This window comes from Megalops cyprinoides, chromosome 1 (genome assembly GCF_013368585.1).
Source record: "Megalops cyprinoides isolate fMegCyp1 chromosome 1, fMegCyp1.pri, whole genome shotgun sequence".
Taxonomy (NCBI): Eukaryota; Metazoa; Chordata; class Actinopteri; order Elopiformes; family Megalopidae; genus Megalops; species Megalops cyprinoides.
In genome coordinates this window covers 19505154-19527570 of record NC_050583.1, presented here as the reverse complement: position 1 = coordinate 19527570, position 22417 = coordinate 19505154, and the positions used below count along the sequence as shown (strand labels likewise).

The window sequence follows — 22417 nt, the reverse complement described above, 5'->3', positions numbered from 1 at the left end:
AATTTCCTTGGGGGAATGAATACAGCTGTCATTTACGACCATAGAAACAATGAGATGAGCCAATGCGAAGCAGAAGTGAACAGGAAGAAGGAGGAAGAATAAAACACCTTAGTCTCTACATAGCAAATGACTCAAAGGCAGACAAAAAGGACAGTCATTTGTAAAGACGGTATGGAGTTCTCTTTTATTTCCCTTACTGTCATTAAGCGGTATATACAGGTATAAAAAAAAAAAAAAAAAAAATACTACCAAAAAGGGCTTTTGACAGGCAGTAAAATCCAATTACATTTAAAATGTGAAAGAAAGAAAAAAAACACAAACTAAACTGATTTCAACATTTTCCAAATGTGACATTTCAACAGCAGTAAGTTCCCCCACACAGCCTCTCTCTCCAGTTGTACTGGACACCAAAATGGAAGGATTTTTATGGAGTTGAATTGTTGAACACCTTGTTTGGTTGCTGTCTCAAAAATGAGGAGGTCCCTGATGGAAGTAGAACCAGTAAGAAGATAGGAGGAGTGACTAGACTGAACTGGTACCTGACCCCTTAGTACGATTCAGCCCAACACCAAACCCAAACAGTCTCGTCTCTGCAAAAAAGATGGTCAGACATCGACTCCATGGCCAAGTGATCAAGACAAAAAAATATATATACACACAACCACTACGAAACCAAATCCTATGAAGAAAAGGAATCCTGGAACCAATTTAATGGTAGATGGAAACACCTCCTTCTTCTTTGATTCCTGAGCAGACACAAGTAACCATGTGGTTCTGATGACGTACCTGTCTGTCTTCTAGCCAGCTCAACCTGTGACCCTGAGAGAGGACCGCATACGTGCTCACTGCTGCTGGACGAGGTCATAGATAGAGGGGAACATACAATCAGCATGACCTTTTTTTCAGCAGAATGGAAGAGGAAAAAGGGGGGGGGGGGGGGCTCCTGAGATGATGTCTATGAAGCCCGAAGGGTGAGGGAGTTATGGAGAGGGGACTGGGGTTGTGGAGACTGAAGTGTTCTGTGAGTGCGCTTCACACTATTGGCAGGCTGATACAGCAGCGGCTGGGGACGCTCTGTGTTGTTTGCCATGGACACCCCCCCCCCTCAGCTTCCAGGCAGCCCGTGCCACACACAGACACCCTCTCCTCCTGCTCACTGCTTGGCCTTCTTGAGGATGGTGCCAACTGCGGAGATGACCGTGGTCTTGGTGCCGCTGGCGGTGGTGGTGACGGAGACGACGCCGGGCAGCGTGGCTGTGGTGGTGAGGAGCGCCGGCTGGGCCAGGGTCACCGGCACGGCGGAGTCCCACTTACTCTTCCTCTTCTGGGCCTCTGTCAGGAAGGAGCAGTGAGGATTAAGAGACAGGTAAGAGAGGCTCAGCACTGACACTGCCCTGTGGTGACCAATCACTGCAACTTACAAACCCATCAATCAAACAGATCACAACGAGACAAAGTATTCTACATTCAATCAGGGCATCTTAACCAAAGCAGAGCTGAAAGACTGTCATTGAGTGTTTCGTGGACCGGTGCCGAGGCTCAGCTCAGGGCAGAATCGGTCTATACCTGTTGCTGTGGTGCTGGTCGTGTTGGTGGTGGGAGCTGCAGCATTGGTGGTCGTGCCCTTCTTGGTGCCCGTCACAAACTCGATCTGAAGCGAAAAATAAATAAATAAATAAATAAATAAAAACTTGGGTTGTAAGTGGTCGTCATGACAATTCAAACATTTGATTCAAAATCCTCTCCCCCCTTTCTCCCTGCCAACCCGTGTTTTCACGACTCCAGGCAGCCAAAAATCGCAATCGTGGTCTTGTGAATACACGCAAACTCTTCAGTGTGTGTTTGTGGTGCACACCCTGTGCTAGGTTGCTTCTTACAAAGCCAGGTAATGACTTTCATTGCCTCCGGGGCTTGCATTTCGGAGGAGGGCACTCATCGAACAGAATGTTCTACACCCTTTCGTTTAAGAATAAGCGTCATCATGACAAACCGGGGTAAACAGGCCCAAGCTGTTAAAACTTGCCACTCTGAGGAAGAGAGAGACGGCTCTGCAACGCGCAGATACATCTGTGTATTTCAGTGGAAACGGGAATAAATGTTAAGCGTACTAAACAGAGCGTGTTGGAACGTGTGCTTTCCCCACAACACTGGGCTGGAGAAGTGCTGCACGGGAAGGGGGGGGGGGGGGGGGTGGAGAGAATGGGAAAGACAGAGAGGATCCATGTGAGGGAATCAAAAAGCATCCTTTCACATCATAAGTGATGGACATATTCAGTGTTTGAAATCACAGTGTAAATGTGGTTGGGAGAACAAAACCACACACAGGATGGGCATATACAAGTATATACAAGACACGTAATTGCTATTTGTGCGACGTACACCATTCGGCTAATTCTGCGGTGTTGAGAAGAGATTTAAAATCATACTGTTCTCCAGAATGTGTGAACAGCAGAGGATTACGCAGGTCAAGGAGTCCTTGTGGCTCTCACCTTGGTCCGTTCCTTCTTGGCTTTCTCAAGTTTGTCCATCTCCACTTTCTGAGCTTTGGCTGCAGGGTACACACATATCCACACATTGAGTAAAGACTGGGAGGCCAAACAGCAGTAAAAGGAATAGCCAGTCAAAACATCAGCAAAACAATAATCTGACGCTGTACCTAGAGCTTCATAGTAAGAATCCTCAGACCAGCCATGTGGATCAAACATGTCCTGAAACAAGAGGAGACGTAAACACAATTAACACTCCCTTTTCTAAACGTGAACATACCAATCACTGAAAGCACTGTCACAATATGAATACAATCTGCGCCACCAATATCCACAACAGAACGCTGGCCTCCCACCAGCTAGTATAGACACCAATGTCCCTGCAATTAAGAGGAATTGTTTCGTGATTACTGTTGGTAATGACACTACAAGAGAACAACTGATTTAATGACCTGAGCAATCCACAAAGAATTTTAATCAGATTACAGAGAAATAATTGCTTCGGGGTCTCACAGCTAAAACGCAAGGTCTGAGGATCTCAATTAATCTGACCTTAAAATACTTGGCAAGGACACTTCTTAATTATGGATGACATAAACCCTTACCTTTGGATAGTTGGTTCCAAGTTCATCAATGCCACAGTATTGGATAAGTTTCTCATAAATGCTGCAAAAACAAACACAGATTACAGATTACGTACAATAAGACCCTGTGTAACTGCCATTACTGCTGTTGTCAGTCCTAGCATCAGCGCTCCAAACGGAGATTATTCTTACTACACAAGCCTTTCCCTGTTGTGTATTAACTGATGCCATGTAAGAACACTGCTGTGGCAGCCAGGTGACACACCTGGGGTTTCGGAAATCCTTCTTCTTCTGGATGTGGCTGTTTGTGTCAAAGTCACCGTGTAGCTTGCGCTCATAGAGCTTCTGGATCTTTTCCTGTCGAGAGAAACATACTTTCCTGTCATAAAAGTTACTACATATCTCTGTCCCAACATAGTACAAGGCTAGATGGGGGGGGGGGGGGGGGGGCTCTGAGACTTTGTGCTGTGTCAGCATCTTTGTAAACCTCTGCATGTATGAGTAGTTGTCTCCTTTCTGAACATGTTAGTCTGTGTGTCTGTGTGCACGGTGTCTGTCTTTTCACTGAAAGAGAAGGATGGCCTGCACTCAGTATGTTCACAAGGCTGACCCTCATCCCACTGCACCCTGGGAAGAGAGGGCTCTGAATGGGGTCATTGTGTGACCACCATTTCTGATACCTGGGGGCAATATTTGACAACCAGGCTCAAGAGAGACCCCGGAAACTGGCACAGACCCAGGCCTAATCCGTCTTTCCACTCGCTCTGTTGGTCTCAATAGAAAACAAGTAGAGAAGAGGCAAGGGGTGATGGGTATTCCAGGTGTGTAGCTACTGAAATACCAAAAAAAAGCGCAGGGAACATGCAGCGAGATTGGCAAGAGGGGGGCAAACACAGCAGCACAGCGAATAACAGGAAACTCCAACGGCAAAAATTTGTGGCACTGAGCAAGTCAGTACCCTAACAACGAAATGTTTTTATCCGAAAAAGCAGAGCCCAGCCCTTCCTCTGCAGAGGGGCAGTTATTGGGCTTAAGGGGCAGGATATTAGTCACGAGGAGGCTGACAAAGGAGTGGAGCCGAGTGTGGGACCAGAGGTACCAGAGGTGCATTTCTCCCACACCCACCCGCCCGCAGCAACCACAGAGAACACCTCCACAGCCGAGTAGGCGGCAGAGCGTCCTACTTCTACCCGCAGGTAGCAGTGTGCAACAGGAGTTTGGAAGACTTCAAACAAGGTTGTTACTGGTTTAGATCTCTAGTGGGACACAGCTCTTTTACTCTTGAGCAAAAGAACTGAACCCTGAATAAGGGCGTCAGCTGAGCAAATAAATAATGTAAAATATAATCCACGATAAAGAGCCAAATTCACAGCTATGGGCGTGTATATGAGCTCCGAGGAAAGCTGAGAGAGTAAACAAGTGAATGTGCCCAGGCGCACCCAAAGTACCACTGTGTGTCATCGGCACAATGTAACATTGCCATTCACTCAGATTCATTAACCTATGACCCTGCTGAGCTGTGGACATAAAACAGTGGGCTAGACACTAAACAAATTAACTTGTGGGTCTCTGCTAAACCAGTGTGATGAGGTCAAAAAAAAAAAAAAAAAACACAATTTGATGACAACAAAATCCAACTGCTTCTCGCTGTTCCACATCTGAGTCAAACCCTGACAGGCAAGCACCAAGTTTTTTACTTTTTTAAATTTGTGCATTTTTGCACATCAAGTCATCACTGTTTTCTAGACTTTTGCAAGAGGAATCCAATAGTGTCCTTGGTGTAGCTGAGAAATCCATGGCAGTCTACTGTGCATGAATCGACTACGCTAAAAGCACTGTGTCTGGAGCCAGAACAGAGTGATGAGAAGGACCCTTGTCATAGTAACATATATTATCCAGTTACCTTCATATGCTTTGCCTTTGTGAGATGGTATTAGTATTACTACTTAGAAATGTAATCAAAATACTGGTTTGCTAGAAGTACTGAAGAACTAACTTGAGCTTCTGCACCTATTCAATGAATAAAAAACATGGACGCCTGCCACAGAAGAATGTTTTACTGAATTAGCTCTTGACACCTGTATGAGCTCAACAGGGCACAGATCCTTGGCTTGGCTCTGACTTTACCAAACTTATCTATTCGTGAAGATCGAAAGGTCCCGAGACAACCAGGTGCTTATCAAAGCATTTTCAAAAAAAAAAAAAGTCAGCCAAGACAGGCAGGTTTATTATAGGTTGTTCAATAACTCCACAGAACATTTTCCAAAGGGTTATCATTCTGTTTATGTGACAATACAGAGGCTTGGCCCAGCAGCAAGTCTGCCAGGGAGCCAAGCGGCCATTTACTACCTGGAAACCATTGTGTTTATCAGGCCTCTCAGGGGTACGTCTGCGCCAGCCAGCTCTGCCAAACTTGCCTCCCGCCATAATATGCCTATAGACGCAGACACACACGCCCAAAGGTCTCTTTCCTTCCTAACTACGGGTATCAGTATTTAAAAGGAGTTTCAAATATAGTAATGTATCGCTGCTGAGTGGTGAGAAATTTGAAGATACTGAAACACTTTATATCGCTGCATCAACAACAGGAAGATGCAAACTTCGTCTCTGTGGAATGAAGACGACCACCCCTTGGTCATAAATATCGCCACTGGGTTTGACTATCGTTGCCAGGTGTAGTGACTGTCATCCTGCTTCCTAATTCAATGAGCATCAGAAGCCAGCCAACAGGATGTCTGGAGTCAGACGGCCAAAAGAGGAAGGTTTGACTACTTGAGAAACGGACTTGGGCTTGATTACAGCAGCATATAAAGGTTAATTATTAATGACCTGTTCAGCTGGGCTAAATGTGTTAATCGCTTCAACAATTACAACCAATTTCTGCTCAGGCCAACTGTGTGAGATTATTGACAGGGGAGTGAGGCTTTATCAACAAGAAAGTGGACACCGCTATCATTTGTGAAGAGCAATTCATTGATCTGAAACAGTAAGGTGGAATCAAAGTCTCTTGATTGATTCCGACAAAAGGCAATTGACAGGACATGGCAACACTACGCTTTATTGTGTTTGACAAAGCCTTACTATCCAATCACAACTCGAGATGCATATCTGGTAGTTTCCTTCCCACCACTCATTCATTTGTCCAGGTGTGTGGGCAGGTGGACAGGACTCACCTGCAGGTGGTTAGAGCAACGTCCTGGAGGCTCAGGGGGAATCCGAATTTCATCCGGCGACATGTTCCTCACTTTTTCTGAAAACTGAGCTGTAAAGCACAAAAATGACAAACTTTCAGGGCAGGATTTACACTGACAGCACTGTCACCAGCTTCCACACAGACTACTCTCAGCAGAGGATGATTACAGCAACAACCACACAGCACAAGACAATAGAGACTACAGGAGGACCATATGCAACTTCGCGCATGTGGCCTGATTGTATGCAAGTCGTATGTCGCATAATGAGCTGCCTTAAAATGCTATGGTATGCTTGTAATATTTGCAATACTGTTTATGCAGATCTTTCTCAACCTATTCCAGGTTACATGTGAATGTTACAAACAGTGAATGATGTGAATTTTTGTATACACATTGTGTACTTAAAAAGCCACATACACGTCTAAAGCAAGACGGCTCTGTGGTAAATAATGTGTTGAAAAATAGGAAAGATGGTGGAGAGCTGTGATGATGAAAAGAAATTAAGATGGAATGAAAAGTCAGGATGGAGCAATCCCTGAGACTCTTGCCAACAGATATCGTGCTGAAGAAACAAAGTCCTGGAATGAGCAGGTCTCAGCTCCACCCAGCTTGGGTGTGTCGGGGCTTGTGCCGGGAGGGAAGCTCTTTTTTTGTACAGTTATGTTCTGTTCCTAACTGCAGGGACGGCATCGATGCACGTCATTCTATATTCCCCCCTTAATCTTTTGTGCCCCTAAACAGCTTGGTTGCTTTCTACCGTCCTCTTCTCCCTAGAGTGTGCGTGTGAGAGCTAGACGAAAGGAGGCAGAGCCATGTTTGGGAGAAGCTTCTCATGTTCTCAGGACGAGGTTCTCATTCTCAGGACGAGGTCCTCTGAGAAAATATCCCAGTCTCATTGAGGCTCTGACTGCAAACACTACCGACCTGTTCAAAGGCTCCTCAGTACAGTACCATGGAAGTCACTTATCTCTCCCTCTCTGTGCAAGCTGGCTACCATCAACATCCCCACCTCCACACCCTCTCCTTCTCCCTGCCAAAATGCAACTCCAGTAGCTAAGGTAAACAATCTCTTAGTTTGCAGAAGCTTCCACTTTTTGTTGTGACAGATTGGCTTGGGATTTTGCCAAGTTTTCCCGGCATTAAATAGAGGTCCGCACATGTGAAAATGCAAGATTTTTTAACAAAACTCACATGGCTGCTTCTATCTTTAACTCACAGCAGGTTCAATTGCAGGAGCCCCAGGCACCAGTGAGTGAAGAACAGTCCCCCTGTCTAAATGCACCAACAGGCTTACTTTTCATACCTGTTTTTCATACTTTTCATACCAATCTTGCCATGCATTCCTTTTGATGAAGACACAAAAGAAAGAGTCAAATGCAAATCAGAGTGGTTTCCCTTACCAGTGCTACAGGACATGCTAATAAGCTACAGCTTTTGCACAATTTTTGATAGAATTCTGTGTAACTGAGGGCTTTTTGCAGTGCTCTGAAACCCTCTGAAGTGGGATTCACAACAGAATGTATGCACAAAATATCCTGCTGAACACATACAAAAATGCTCCAGTTCAAACAGGCAGTTGCTGACCTCAGTGCCCCCTACACCCCTCCCCCCAGGCTGCTGAAGGAGCTCTGCTCAGGTAGACACTCCTGAAATCCTTGGAGCCCACCCTGCCCTGACAAACACTTACTGGGTTGGGCCTGGCCTCGCCCACTCCTGGCCCATCGCCCAGCCTGACACACACACAGACGCTCAAAACCACGCCCAGGAGAAAGATTCATGCTGGAAAGCAGGAGAAATAACACTGCCTGCAGGACATGAAATACCCTTGTCTTTCTCACTCTCCGAACCTGACCGGGCAAGTCAGACAACTCCATTTGACTAACAGCACATTCCCAGCCCGAAACACAAAGCCAAAAGGGCAATCTCCCTGCGTGCCTGCGGGTACGGGGACAGTTATTCGACACACGCAGAGGATCGGATTCTTTGTCACAGCTCTTCCAAATGACAGACCGTTCTATTCACCATCACAATCAGAGCTTGGCAGAGCACCTGATTTTCACATATGCAAATCACCGCTCATGCGCCCACAAACACTCAAACTACTAAGGTGTATGTCTACGACAAGTTTAGGCTAGCATGAAAGGGAGGAAATTCAGCCCAATAAAACATTTGGGCTAAGGCATGTCGACTGTGCAGTGGTTGCGCTCCACGCGGAGCTTTAACCAAATCGTCCACTGTTGATTCACAATCCATGGCAATGTATCAGGGGAATGTTGTTAATTTGTGTGGGCCTGGCCTATAGCAAGTGCAAGCAAAAAAAAAAATGTAGGGAGCACCCCTGTCAGAAGCACCCCTACATGAGGACACGTCACTCCAGACGGGAAAAAGATTTCCCCCTGCCTGGCATCCAGCAAAAAGACAAGGTCCTAAACTGCAAAGTGAGCCTTTGTCAGAACGCAGGAAAATGTGTTCAGACAGCTCCCCATGTTCATGCGTGAGCACATCAGCCCAAGAGTCCTTTCATGTGCACCAACTTCCTGTGCCATGAAGAGGCGGATTGCACAATCCAATGAAGGCGCCATCAGGCCAATGAGCGCAATATCCGAGCAGGGTTTACATCAAAGGGATACTGCTTTTCACAAAATGTGTCCTGCTTATGAAAGGAAAGTGATGAAGTGTCAGTCTGGCATGTCACCCCAATCACATAACGGGACACGACAGGGCAAACAGCAAAGCACACAAAAGCCAGTTTTGCTTCTCACGTGAAATACACACGTTACGTAGCAGCTCTGACTGACGGAGACCTGTACATCTCCCAGCAGAGTGAAATCAAGTGCTCTGCTCCTTTCAGATGGATTGTCAGATGAATTACAATGTTATAATTAAACTGCTGGCAATCAACTTGCTGGAGAGCAGATGCTTTGACATTTGCATGCCGATACTAAGTGCATCAGAATCCTGACTACAGCAGATCTGTAACGAAAGGCTGTAATGAATGTGTGAGAGGATTAATAACTCTGCGCAAATAACTGTCCGTAGCTCAATAACAGAAGATTAGCGGGATGCTCACTGAGCACTTCAGACCCGAACAATGCATGCTATCACATCTTTCTAGTAGACCATATTTACAGAATGCCCAATCTGTTTACTGTGGGGAAAATGTAATTGTTTGAATATATTAATGAACTAAAGAATGAAATAAATTAATTCAATAAACCATTTCCTTTCGCTAACCACTTACTGTGTATCTAAATCTTGCATCTTAAGAGGAGATATACTCCTAGGTCAAAAAAGTTAGCATAGAGCTATGATAACTATCTGAGCATTTGGAAGGTGCCCAAACCTTGTGTGTCGATATTTCAGGTGGATGCCATTTCTAACCAATTATCTCTCATGCTAGATTCCTGTCCTCTTGTAAACCATTTCTCTTTCCTCCTTCACTCACTCTACGTCACACAGTGCTCACAGCTGCAGACACTAAAGCATTAGGGGGAATGGAATGGGAAGAAAGAGACTTCATGCATTTTAAAGCAGTGTGAAACTGCAGTACTGCCAGTACTGACTCACACCATCAAATGACCAAAATCCTAAGTCAGTCAGGTGGCAGGAGGACACAACATAATCAAAAACTGTATAAATGGATAAAATTGTAACCTATGCAAGTTGCTCTGAATAAGACCGTCTGCTAAACGACAATACTGTACTGACTTACTACAGATTTCTGTGTGCATGTAAAGCTCTCCAGGGCCTTCTGCCAGGCTGGGGCGAGGGGAGCATGGAGGGGACAGCCGGGGCGGGGTGCGTGTCTCCACCCCGGCCAGTGGCATGGTAACAATGTCCCCACTCATAGACAGGCAGGCTGACAGAGACTGACCGCAGGCGCAAACAACACCAGCGAAAAGGCCCGAAAAATGCCCAAATCAGCGCCGCCTTTGTGCGCCGCAAACAAAGCAGATCTTCAAAATCGTCTCCCAAGACCTTTACAAGAAAATTCCAGCATTTTACTCCCTCTGTGTTTGGTCCATCAAATTAAACAGAAATGCCCTCCCAACATTCCAGTTCTATGACTGGCACAAAAGCCAAGCCGAGCATGAGGGCACACTGCTGCTCGCTTATGCTTCCTTTTTTTATCTCAGGAAATAACGGCAGCCACTCGCAGAGTACTCTGACCTAACACGATAGTATCGCTAGTGAAAGAAACAGGCCAGGAATTCACAATTAATCCTACTTTCATGCATACAAACGAAATTTCAAAGCAACTTACGCCACAAACACACAAAAAACAGGTGTTATCACACTTAACATTCTTCCAAGTGCTGGTGTGGGCTTCCAATAATGCAGCTATGACCGTGTACAGTTCTATTGGGGGTGCTGTACCTTTCAGACAGGTAAAAAGCCTGTGACGGATATTGGCGTGGCATTTATTCAAGTTGACACACAGGCTGTCTCTGGCCTCTTGTTGTGGGGTCATGTGTGCGCAAAGCCTCTGGCAAACGTGACTCAAACAGACAAGAGCAGTACCTCCTCCGCTATCTTACGCCCAGTTGGTGAAGCAGAGCGCCAGAGTGATGCCACGCCTCATCCTGCTTGCCGTGCCCCTCACTTCCTGGGTAGTGCCGCTTTGGCACGCTTACCCTGCCCCTGACTATGCCCCACCCAGCGGCTATGATACCATCAGGAAAGCCAGTTTTCAGAATTTAACAGCAGGGTGGGTGATGATTCACAAAATCAAATACCCATGACAACCAGTGAGTGCTGATCACGTGACACAGGGCAAGGTGAAGCCAGCTTCCTGTAGCACTTTTGTAACCTGCACCTCTGTGTGTGGCGTTATGTCAGACAAACGGTCTACTGTACTCTTATCAGGCTCAAAGCCAACAACGGCCGTGTTCCACAGCTCGGGTCAATATATTGAATACACACACACCCACCCACCAACACAGTATGAACCAGCCCTAGCAGGAGAACAGGCAGCAAGCAGTTATGGTAGCTGTTGTGCATAAAGCTGACTCACCAACAAGTTCATTGGGGTCCCTCTTCTCACTTTCAGAGATATCCTGTAAAAAAAAAAAAAAAAAAAAAAAAGCACAGTAGAAAGTAGGCTTTTAGTCATTAGCAAACAGCAAGTGCAACAATGAATAGACAGTTTCCAAGTCATTCAAACGATTCCAAAATTCCTGCTTTGAATCTGCCACATTAATAAGTGAATTGCCAGAACATCCAAAAGCAATAATGATGCACAACCACCCAATACATCCACTGCGTCACTGGCATAACCAACATAATGGAGTCACTTGAGCACGAAACCCACAGAACCTATTATGCACAAAGTGATACGTATAGAAGTCAGCAGCTGCTGGACTGAACTTAATTAAAATATGTCTTAACCATACTGTCATGAAATTGATGATGAAATCAAAGGGAAAGCTAAACTATTTTCAGACTGCATCATTGTTGAAACGCCACTAAAATGAAGCTTGGAGCTTAAACACCCATGATGGGGTCCTGGGTAACCAGCTTGGAGAGCCGTGGAGGGAACAACTCATTGCGCTCCTACGCTGACCCACATTTCTGGCTTTTTCAAGTAACAGAATGTGCTCATACAATAGGTAAAACCGCAGGTTACAGCACACACAGACAGCCACAGCAAGAGTGAGGATGTAAGCCCAGCAGGAGGTGTTCCTCAGCCACCGTCTTCATATGCAAGCCATGTCCGCTTTGTCCACACCACCCACGGACAGCGACTTTGAGTCGTCCTGCTGTGCTTACTCAGTTTTCGACAAGGGAGCATTTCGAAATGCAAAAAAAAAAAAAAAAAGGCATTCTGCCAGTCTGGAAAAAACGGGCGCTAGGTAGAAATCTCACACAATTCCACATTAATATTAGATCAGTGGGATGTGCGTGGGCATGTCTGACACACTGATCCGTCGTCTGGTACAAACTGACAAGGTTTCTGCTGAGCCCTACAGCACGGCTTTGAATCGGGCTGTAACATCTACCGACAGAGAGCCCACAGCGGGGGAACAAACTGGCTCCCTTCCGCCAAGGTAGGCTGGGTGCGTATGTGTCAGTATGTTGGCCAAGGTGTGAGTGCAGAGGTTGTCACGGTGAGATGTACAATTGGCGATTTAAAGCATTGAGTGGAAAAGGAAGGAGTTTTGTACAGATTGTGGGACCATCAACTGGGCTGTGATGAGAGCAAAGTCTGTCTCCCATCTCCCTGAGTAATAAATGGTTCTGTATGCCACATTTTGATTTTTTTTTTCCACTATTCACCCCCTGCCCACTAATAAAAAAAAAACATAAAAAACCCCTCGCTAAATAATCTTATTCAGTACTACTATATTTACACAATTTACAGTTTTAACACTTAAACCTTAGCAGATTTTACCAAAAATTGTATGAGGATACATTTACATTTATTCATTTGGCAGATGCTTTTATCCGATGCAACTTACAAGTGAAGCAGAGTACAACACAAGCAAAAAACCATAAAGGGTCAACAATATTAGAAGTGCTGCATGACCAGGTTTCAATGGTTGGCCAGACAAGGTACAAGCTAGGTTCTTTACCATAAAATCCAGACACTTTTTGTCTAATTTATAGTGTAATTAAAGTTAAGCTAATTAAGTGTGCTTACGTACAGAGAAAGGTGTTTGTTCCGGTGTATTATTTCACCCCTCTATTTGCATTGTTTAACTCCTCAGTGCCCTGACAGGTGTGGCCTATAAGTCAGTGGTTCTGCTGCCTGCATGTATGTGTCAGTGGCTCGGTGGCCGTCTCACACCTAATATCTTCTGTTCTAGTCACGATGAGTAACGTGGGCGTGGGCTCCTTAGGTGGCATTCACACTCACGCCAGCGTGAGACCCGTCCGCTGCACAGCAAACTGGCCAAACTGGCAGACCAGTCATGAGGGAGAGATATGGTACATCCAGACCTGACGCGTTCAAAATGGGCTCAAGTGTTCTCTAAAGTACACTGAAATGTTTAAACACTTTATACAAGTGATTACGAAACACAGTATTAGTCACTGTAAAAGGTGAGTATTCTAAATTCACTGGGAAGGGCATTCACAAGTGAGGAGAGTGCAGAGCTGATGCTGAACATTGAAAATGTGAATATTCAGCTACTGTGGTCTGTTGGTTCATTTCATTGCACGTCTTGATGTATCATTATCATAGCTCAGACTTCACCCACGATAATGCTACCCGCTAAACAAATTACTAGTATGCTATCATTCTACTTAGCCCCGGTGATGTTGACATTTAATACAGCATTCCAATTACGTGACTTGCCAATAATATTATCTTTAATATTATCTAATAACATTTAATCTTTTTAATTTAGTTGCCTGTGCCCATCTGTAAATGTACAACTAAACAGCCAATTAGCTATTTTTACTGTGACATAGCTAACCAGCTGGCAAGGTCACAGAAAAGTCAACACTGGAATTACTTTGTTCACATAAATTTCCACATCATTACAATACGCAAGAGATACACAGATACCTGACGATTCCACCATCTCTATCCTGCTGGGGGAGGTGGGGGGTGGGGGGGTGGTGGCGGGTAGGGGGGTGTCAGGGGGGACAAAATCTCTATTAACAAAGAGACTGGATCAATCTGAGACAATGAGGTATGCAGCGGTGGGGGTGGGGTAATCAGCGCTGCTTCGAAAAGGTTGCCTTTTCATGCCAAGACTTTGGGCATCACATGGGTTCAGCAGAGGGGAAACAGTGCTCCTATTCACTCACTCACTGCTCTCCCTCTCTTTCACACACACATACATACCTCAGAGTGCCACACAATACTTGCCACCCAGTTACCTAGCAACTGCGGGGGCACATCCAAGCATTGTCCTGGAGAGGAGGGAGAGGGGGGAAGTACCAAGTGCACAAAAATAAAGGGGAGCCGTGGGGAGGGCTCTAAAAGGTGGGGGGGTACGGCGTACAGTAAATCAGAAAATAAAGAGCTTTCCGGAATTACCCTGCCACTACCTCAATAGCGCTTTTCCCACGAAAGAAAACATTAATACAGCCTGCAGCTCTGTGAAATGGCCTCCATTCCACATTTTTGCTTCTTCACGGTCCGGGAGGAATTGGGGGGGGTGCGGAAGGGGGGTCCAGGGGCACAGACCATCTTTTCTCCAACAGCCTGATGTGTGACAGTAAACTGCAAACTGTGGAAACGAGCCCATTTCTCCCCGCTGTCGCTTTTTTTGTTCCTCAGACCGCTCTCCACAAAGAGGAAAATAAATCCGGCTACAAGCCTGCGTCCAAAGAAATCTGGAGGTGGTACACGGCAGTTCGTTTTGCATCAGCTTCAACTACATGTTCTTTCCGAATTTCACGGCAAAAGATACCCAATACCGTCACGGTGCAAGCGGGAACGGGAGAGCTGTTATTTTGGAGTCTGAGAGATGAGTCACCAAAACACACGTTTGCAGTATGCACACCTACGCTGGAGGCAGCGAGAAGTATCCCAAAGGGGAGAGACCCCTTTTTCGCAGGTTCACAGCACCAGAAAATGAACACAACTGTATACTGAACTAAATAAAATGCTGACATTATGCTGCCAAACTAAAATTTCAAACAACAGCTATTTCAGACGGTCATCCACAATGGTACTTTGGTCCAAATATTCATATGTGACAAGGAAACATAACTGTTGATAAGAAAATTAAAGGGAATGAAAATGAAATTACTCATGTTCTTAGGAAACTCCAGCACAGGTTCCTGGATTGCCTCTAGATTTCTCCACCTGTTTTTCTGTGTTTGTTTATCAGGTATCAGACTGCAAAAGAGGATACACCCTGAAGAGGAAGCTCGTATCTCTGACATGTACAGATACAGCCACAGCTACAGACCATAGACATAATCCTGGCAAGGACCTCGGCCGGGCAGCCAAAAGGCACTGGGCCGTTTACACTGACTCACCAGCAGCCTCTTAACAGTCAGGGCAGCAGAAGTGACCAACGAAAAAGTCTGACTTTCAAAAACTCAAGATTCAATATTCAGACGTTACACTTAAAAGGCTATCAGAGGCTGCGAACTGCAAAAAATGGTTCCATTTTTCCAAATGCGAACACGCAGCACACAAAGCCACTGACACAGCTGCGTATCTACATTCTGGTTGCGCAACTGTCCCATTTCTTAACCGCTTAGAGCCAGAGAGCTTTGTGCGCTTCAAAGCTCTGCGCCAGAGCTTTACCTTGGTTTACCTCAGTCTGGACTTGGAGCTTGTGTTGCTTTAACCCCTGAGGTTTTTTTCATTTGTCTTAAATAAACTTGAACCTGACTTTAAAAAAAAAGACATACAGTAATCGTCTTTCCATCCTGCTTCCTCTGGTTAATTTTCAATGAGAGCAATCTCACACAATAGAAGTGTAAAATAAGAGCACATTAGCGCTTGGGTGCAGCATTCCCTTATGTATAGAGCGCATTCACAGAGCAGAAGAGCAGAGAGCAGTTGGGGCCTTACCTGAGGGTCAGCTGCTCTTCGAGTTCACACTGACAGCACGCCCTTTTCAATGTGAACTCTATTACATGGCTGGCGTTAGCATGTGGAAGGACTGATGAGTAAACGGCAGGCCAACTGATCATCCAGTAACCTCAGCAACACACAACTACCACAGAGCACTGGACCTCACCATTTCCACAATCCACTCCAGGCCAAGGAGCGCCCAACAAAGTGACGCCTCCATCCAACACAAACAAACTGAGGGCAGGAGGGCCGCAGACAAACCCAATGCCAATGAGAAAAACAGCTATAGGAAGACAGGCCTGTACAAATACCAGCCTCCCTGATAAAGTCGCAAGGACCTCGGAGGCCTAGCATGTGCCAGTTACAACAGCAGTGGCTCCGCTCCCACTCCCGCTCCCCTCCCACCCCCCCCCTTTCTGACTTTTGTGGCCACCAGGCTCCAGCCCCTGTGTGAGCGCGGGCTCAACCCCAGCGCCAGGCCCAGCGGCCCCAATGCCAACAATCTCTCCTAGAATAACGGGCACGTTGAAAGGAAACAAACAGCTCTGTGCCTGGATGCTGTTCACGTGTTCGTTTAGAGTTTAACCCTCCTGCACCTCCTCCTGGTGTTTCAGTCAGGAAATGGCCTTGATAACAGAGGATATGAGAATAAGTGACTATCAATATTATAGCCATTATTGTGATTATTGTTACTATTATTATTATGACTGGCAGTAGTAGTAGTATCACTATTACTTGTATGTCTTTATTATTAACAATCTTGATTTGGGAAACACCGTTATGCAGGGTGGCATGAAGTGCATACCATACAAGCAGAAATGGCAAATGGCCATTACCACCAACAAAATATTACACAACTAGATATCCTAGGGTGGCAAAGAGATTATATTCTACATACCCCTTTCACCTCTGAGTGGATTACAGTTAATTATATTACCAATTTTTCAAAAGCTCTCATCTAAGGCGGCTCACATTTTACATATTATCCATTTTTTCAATAGAAGCAATACTGCAGAAGTGGAATTTTTAAAGAGTGAGACTCACATATTGTGCTATATAGCTTTAAACTATGTAAACCACTGCAGCTCCCTGAGTGTGTATACACAGTACAGAAATACATGGACAGTCCCAATGGTGCACATTCAACTGCATCTTCCTCTAGCAAAAACAAAGTGGAAATAAATTTAGTGTAATGTGTAAAAACAAAAATGTACACATATTCACATGTAGGATGTATGGTCATACTTGTATATGATTTATAAAATCTCTTTCCTTTCCAAATTGCTCTATTTGGAGTTACAAAACCGTTAAAAAAGGAGCAACTTTTTATATTTCTTTCCTCATGAAACATTTGTTATCATGCAAAGTCACTAATGCAACTCTGATACCACTAAATGCACACTCCATTACATGCTAATGTGCCTAGGTGTACTGTCAGTCATCTTGACATCAGATACTGCTGTTTCTGAACTTGAAAATGGCCTCCAAATGAGGGTTAAAATCTAAACCTAGGGTTCCACCTAGTGGACATTTTTATCAACAAATAACTGCACAGATTTATTCCTATTTTCAGTGCCTTTAAAATTTCCCTACTCCCCAACATATCTGTACCCCCTTCCAATTTCCTGACCAAGCCACTGGGAGCCTCAAACGAGGGGGTTCAAATACCTTCAAATCATCTGCGTCTCCCCCCTCAACGTCTGATTCGTCCTCTTCCTACAAAGACAAGAATGCAAAGGGTTAACACAAGGGGGAGGGGGGGGGGGGTCGCTGAACACAAGGAGGAGTCAAAAAATCCAACACCATCGCTGACCTTTAACCTACAGCAACACTCAGCAGTGTAGAAGTGCACAATGCAAGGCTTTCTACCACTACAGTGCAGGTAAAAGCAAACATTATCCCAACTGCTCTTCAGAGTTCACAGCAGCACACATTATGCAACGAGGCAACATTTGCATCTTAATACTGTTGATGATTTCATATTTGTTTGAAAAAAACGCCTGCCCTTTCTTTTCTGTCTGAACAACAGGAGATGGTGTATCCATCTCCTCTTTTCTAAAGACAAAGTACAACCTGTCAATACAGCCTCTTCTCGAGACCCTGAAAGCAGAAGCCCCTAGCTACTGTGTGACTCTGCCTCAGGCAGAGAGAGAGAGAGAGAGAGAGAGAGAGAGAGATTCACACCATTGAGAGTACAGTGCTTGAAATAATTCAAAACATTCAAATACAGTATAAAAAGCAATCTGCATCTTAACACACATAACACACACAAAAGTCATGGTCTAAATGCATTCTGTCTGCACGAACTGCAAGAAACCCCTCATTTCTGTACATCAGAATAACATGAAAATGAAATGAACTTGACTTCACTGTCTGCATTCAATAGGAATTCTCATTTCTCATTTTTTTTTCCATCTTTTGGGATCTTTTTTTCCATCTGTGGGAAAATGCTGTCAAATTACACACCAACACAAGCACAGTGCTCCTCCGCAGAGACCATCCAATCCAAATTGAAGACCATTGTCCGTGAGGGACAAGGAGAGGATGGACTGTCTGATATATGAGCATAAATGGATGCTCATATATGAAACAGTGACTTTTAAAAACATGCATCTGAGCTGGTAAGAACATATTTCAACCTAATGGTCTCCTTCATATTGAACCCTAACTTGAAACATGATGATCATGACACTGATCTTGTGTTTTTTTCTATTGTGTTTAAGCCTCATTAAATGCACCCCCACGTTACATTACAGCTGCTTTTTTGGGTGTGTGTACAATACATACAACCTGTGAGAACACAAGCTATTCCATCTCCATGTTTTTGGATTACTTGTTACCAAAAGCAATACAATATCTCCCCAGAAGTGTGTATTCAAGATGACCAGTATTTCCCAGTTTCATTACCAATAAAAATCAATTTATTTCACTTCATATTAACCAAATAGCTGTCTTACATATTTGCTACACGCGATAAATGGAGGAATGGCCTGCAGACATTTCTGATACGGACACCCAGGGATAGACACCATCCTACAGTCCGACATACCACAGAACAAAGACCTAAGAGCCCGCAGTGCACGCGTCAGCTTGGTGCTGAGTAACCCGCGTAGGGCGACATGTTGTGCCTGAGCGCGCGGCCAAAAGCGAACCGGCCCAGCGTGGTGTTCGGGTGTGAGTCAGGGTTCCGCTTGTTCTGGTGCAGAAGCGGGGCGGAGAGCGAGAGCGTACTGCTGACGGGGACGGCGGCATCATTCACGCTAGTGTTTGCGTAAGCGGACTGGTTTCGAGATGGCGGTGTGATGGCACGGGCGGCAGAACATTGCGAGTGGAGATCCCGGTTTAGTGATGGCTCACAGACTGCGATAGACAGCAGAAACACCGCGCCTTTCCCCACACACTGCGTCACGTTCACGCTGACAATGCAAATGCGCGTGACATACACGTGCTGTCAGACACTCCAACTACGGCAACGCACGGCTGTCAGAAATGGGCCGCCGTATTCACCTGAACCTATGAAAGCCCCTCTGGAATGATCTGGATCAGTGAAAGTCTCAGGAGATCCATGCATCAAGCGCCCTAGAATTATGTGCCAGGCAATTTTACGGTCCAAGGAATATTTTTTAACGAATCTGCATTTTCCTTATTAAGCAACACTACTGCCAAAAACATTCGTAGCACCTCTCATGCCTCTCAGTATATATCACAGCAAAATTTAATGCTATTCATTTCCTGTGGATCTAAGCAAGCCAACTTTTTTTTGACCCATTGCTTATAGTCTCACCATTAACCACAACATTAAATCACTCATTTGTTTTCCTCCATTAGAAGCTACAGAAAGAAAAACGAATGAGTACAACAGTACTTGCTGCACTGTTTAAGGGGGAGGAATAATTAAGCAGAGCGTAGTTCCTGCCTACATTTACCAGATTAAACAAACAGGGACCAGACGTCAGTCTTGACATTAAAGTGCACATTCACCACAAATGTCAGACTTCCACTGACAGAACATACTGATGAGTGACAGTTACTACCATCGTCAAGCAGTCAAGCTTTTAATTTATATTTGGAATTCACTCCAAACCAACCCTGAGTTACGTGAAACTGGGTTTTGTTTTAACATTTTTACTTTTAGTTTATTTAAAAGTTTTGCAAAATTAAAATTTACTTTATTGACAATTGATAAGACAACATTAGTGACATTAGTAAGCTTTTTATTATGCAATTTCTCAAGCCAAAATCACATCTCTGATATTATTATACTGCTGCTAATGTAATTCTATCCAAAGAATGCCTCCTTTTGCTAACTCAGGCAACCCTGCACACTCAATTTATTGTTATTAATTCCACATTAATGTTAACTTATTCTGTTGTCTGCTAAGGTGAATTGCTGTGCATTTGGAGGATGTACTTTCACACTCACAATTAAACCACATCTCTCCGATCTAACTGATCTTCTCCATATTGCCAGCTGAAACATTTGTCTTCCTGATTTTAACCACAGACATATCCACACACATTCAAATTTACGTGTCTGAAAGAATATGTGTTCAACGCCAGCTACTACTCTCCCAAACAGGACACTGAACCAGTTCAGTTGTGTACCCCCCTACAGTTAGACCACAATACTTAATACATATTGCAAGGGGGCAACTAAATGTGTATTCTGACCAATAACCAAGCACAGGCTATTAAAGGCAGCTGCTCTGCGAAGGTTTGACTGACCGAATTCCTGGAGCTGTCCACGCTGTCCTCGTCCCCCGAAGCTCTGTCTTCACCCTCCTCCATCCGGCCTACGTCGTCCTCCCCATAGCTGGCTGACACCAGCCCCCCATGACCCTCTGAAAGACAGCGCATCCTGTCAGTAGGCTACTCACACCAGGCTGGATTCAATCAGAGAACACTTCAGTGATACAAGAAACAAGATGAATACCCCTTGCAGAACATTTTTATTGTACTGTAACCAGAAACAAACTAATGGCATAAAACGTGACACCTGGCAAGTCTACTGTGGCACTGATAAAGCAAGGGTTCAGTCTCATTACCCATCCACGCTGTCAAGGGTCAATGTACATTGCTTTAACCAGTCCACCACATCAGTCACAGCTTCCCTTATCAACAAGGTGTCATACCTGTGGCTGAATGAATCAGGCCTAAAACATACCTGGTAACCATGACGACATCCTTCATGCCTACCTTCGGTTAGCTATGTTTGTTTGCTAATTATCCTTTACTAACTCAACGAATTAGCTAAGCGCGCCAGGATCTAAATATTTTGTTTACCATGTTGCTTCAGTTAGACCGAGAGCAACGTTACCTTTAGCAATGACCTGCAACTGAGTGATGGATCAAAGCACGCGTAAAAGCAATGTTTGTGTCAAACCAATAAGACGTGTGAACAACAGCATCTATGAACAACAGAGTCCACATTACTCGTATGTAGAGACACGGACCTTCTTAGACCAAAAACCGGTTCATTTAGCTAAAACAACAGGCAAGATTTTCTCCAACTCCTGTCTCATGTTATGACATGCTTTTAGCTTCACAACAAGGTCGGGACACAATACAACACCACCTCTGATTTTCTTTATACTTATGATTCTATAACTTACAATTGCCTTTAATACATCATACGGATCAAGTTTTTCGTCTTCTGAGAGTTACATCTGAAATTTCGTAAAGTTCTACATAGCTGATTTTGCATGACCAGGCTAGCTAGCCAAGTTAGCTAACTACGTGCAATTTCATTTGACGTATCGTTACCTAGAATGCTAACAATGAACAACCTCTGTAGCTTATCCTTCTAGCTAGACAGTGTAAAGGTTTTGGAAAGACTCTGCAGATAGCTAATGATAACCTAGTTAAATCGGGACATTTTCTGGGTTGAGGCAAGGCTTAGCCAGGTGCCTCGCTTGCCTGCTAACGCAGTTTGTGTCAGAGTACAGTTTGATACGACATTCGAGGCCAAATTCCGACTGTACAGAGTAATATCGAACACAAACACAAAACATTTAAAATATTCTTCTGCCAACATGGCAAAAGAGCAGGGTTCAATTCCTACCTGTATCCTCAGTTTCTGCATCGGAATCATTGTCTGATTCGTAAACCGCCAACGAAGACAGGGGTACACTCTTCTTTCCGCTCGCCATTGCTGTTTGAGTCGCACAATTTCTGCGTCACTTTACGACGGGATTGTGGTCGCAGCTGGGAAATGTGCGCATGCTTGAGCGGTAAACTATGATGACGCATGAACCATGTTACAAAGTGTATAGAAAGTGGTGAAGTAGTAAGTACGGTAGTGGTGTGTGAAAATAACAAGCCGTAGCTAACTGTAGATACAGTTGCATGCGGATACAATTGACAAAAAAAGTTCAGAGCCACTTTATTGGATTAATGGATTGTGTGATTTTTTTTAAACAGTACCAGATAACGAGCTGAGGTGTGCAGAAATAAGAAAGAGAATATTTATACTGTCATTCTTGTTGTGAAGCGACTGACAGTCGGCCAACAGTTGACTCAGATAGTTAAATAATTAATCAGGGCATTTATGTAAACCAGAAGTTTTCCAAGACATCAATCCTGGTATAATTTAATATCATTTTTAATTGTCACAAGCTTTTGTACTGTATATTGAATTCATTCCTGCATACTGTTTATCCACCGACCAGA

At 44.6% G+C, this 22417-nt stretch overlaps 1 protein-coding gene across 1 annotated transcript; it reads right to left on the bottom strand.

Moving 5' to 3' along the window:
- Positions 1 to 212: 212 nt before the first annotated feature.
- Positions 213 to 21903, bottom strand: LOC118783482 (SAP30 binding protein). The gene is made up of 11 exons (XM_036537379.1): positions 21810 to 21903; positions 20474 to 20589; positions 17417 to 17464; positions 11279 to 11321; positions 6244 to 6332; positions 3336 to 3427; positions 3092 to 3152; positions 2657 to 2708; positions 2490 to 2548; positions 1567 to 1651; positions 213 to 1332 (listed from the first exon to the last, which is right to left on the bottom strand). Exons 1-11 carry the CDS (start codon positions 21895 to 21897, stop codon positions 1154 to 1156), a joined length of 912 nt encoding a protein of 303 aa, XP_036393272.1. The 5' UTR covers positions 21898 to 21903; the 3' UTR covers positions 213 to 1153.
- Positions 21904 to 22417: the final 514 nt, after the last annotated feature.

Excerpts from the sequence above, each read along its gene's own strand:
- LOC118783482 (XM_036537379.1), bottom strand. The coding sequence starts at position 21,897 with ATGGCGAGCGGAAAGAAGAGTGTACCCCTGTCTTCGTTGGCGGTTTAC. Across the intron at positions 3,153-3,335 it reads AAGGATTTCCGAAACCCCAG|CATTTATGAGAAACTTATCC; the intron begins GTGTGTCACCTG and ends TTGTTTTTGCAG. Across the intron at positions 1,652-2,489 it reads CCAAGAAGGAACGGACCAAG|ATCGAGTTTGTGACGGGCAC; the intron begins GTGAGAGCCACA and ends TTTTCGCTTCAG.